General features: G+C 53.2%; 1 protein-coding gene across 1 annotated transcript in view; it reads left to right on the top strand.

Moving 5' to 3' along the window:
* Positions 1-1,159, top strand: part of LOC105359378 (homeobox protein otx5) — a 12,383-nt gene that overhangs the window by 4,888 nt on the left and 6,336 nt on the right. The window contains exon 3 of the mRNA XM_011495978.1: positions 22-176. Coding sequence (XP_011494280.1) covers positions 22-176 — 155 coding nt within the window. The remainder of the gene's footprint in view (positions 1-21; positions 177-1,159) is intronic.

Consider the following 1,159-nt stretch of genomic DNA (forward strand, 5'->3'; position numbering starts at 1 on the left):
TTTTTATTTTTTGGCGAACAGGCATGAATCAACGGAAGCAGCGTCGCGAGCGGACGACGTTCACCCGAGCCCAGCTCGACGTCCTCGAGGGATTATTCTCCAAGACGAGGTACCCCGACATCTTCATGCGCGAGGAGGTTGCCGTGAAGATCAGTCTGCCCGAGTCCAGGGTGCAGGTAAATTGACGCGGCCCCATATCGGGTCACGATTTTACGATTTTACAATTCTACGATTCTAAAATGCATCGCAATCGCACAGCGGTGCGACGGCCATGCACGCGGGCCCTATTAGCCAGAGTAACGAAATATTTTCGCGATCGAGATGATCGTGAAAGTGCGTGCCGACATGATGCGGTTCACGGCTTTCAAGCGATCTACCACATACGCTCGTCTCGCTCGCTCGTTAAATAAATCATCGTGTCGCTTCTGGTTCCGCATCGCTCGTGCTTTATTTCGTCTTCTTTCACTCGAAGTTGTAATGCGGAAGATCGCCGCGTTTGCATAATAAATGCGGGCTCCATCGATATGGTCCCGTGATAAGCGAGGATGGAGGTGGCGCGGCTCGAGTGGCCAAATTTCGGTCGATAATTGTTGTTAAAGCGGCGGGAGTTGCGTTGAAAGCCAAATGTTGTGTGGTCGCGCGTGTAAAGGGCACCGATCGAAGCTCCTCACTCCTCGAGTCGAGCGTCATCGGTAATCGCCGCTACATTATACCCTTTCGCTTGATTCGGAGCGGCGATCGCCGCGATGCCCGTCCGGTTTTCGGCTCACTCAAGCCTGAAGATAAAAGGGAGGGAGGAAAGGGTTAGCATATCGGAACGTGTCTATCCTCCTTGGCAATCCATCAATATTTATGCGACAAGTCGATTCGGGGACCCCGTGCTGTGCTAGGTTGCCCAATTTTTGCGGCTTGGCCAGTCATCGCCAGCCTCGCGTTTGTTGGTTTGCGATCGTGTTGGTGGGGTGGGGTGGGGTGGACGGGGTGGGGGGAACCCAAAAGGCTAGGCCGAAAGTCTTCGTGCTCCCGCATCTAGCCACCGGATTTACAATATTTATAGATAGAGCAAGAGAGAGACAGAGAGAGAGAGGAGGGGAAGAGAGAGAGAGAGAGGAAGAGGAAGAGAGAGTGAGAGGGGAAGAGGAAGAGAGAGAGAGAGAGA

This window comes from Ceratosolen solmsi, unplaced genomic scaffold (genome assembly GCF_000503995.2).
Source record: "Ceratosolen solmsi marchali unplaced genomic scaffold, CerSol_1.0 scaffold11, whole genome shotgun sequence".
NCBI classification, from domain to species: domain Eukaryota; kingdom Metazoa; phylum Arthropoda; class Insecta; order Hymenoptera; family Agaonidae; genus Ceratosolen; species Ceratosolen solmsi.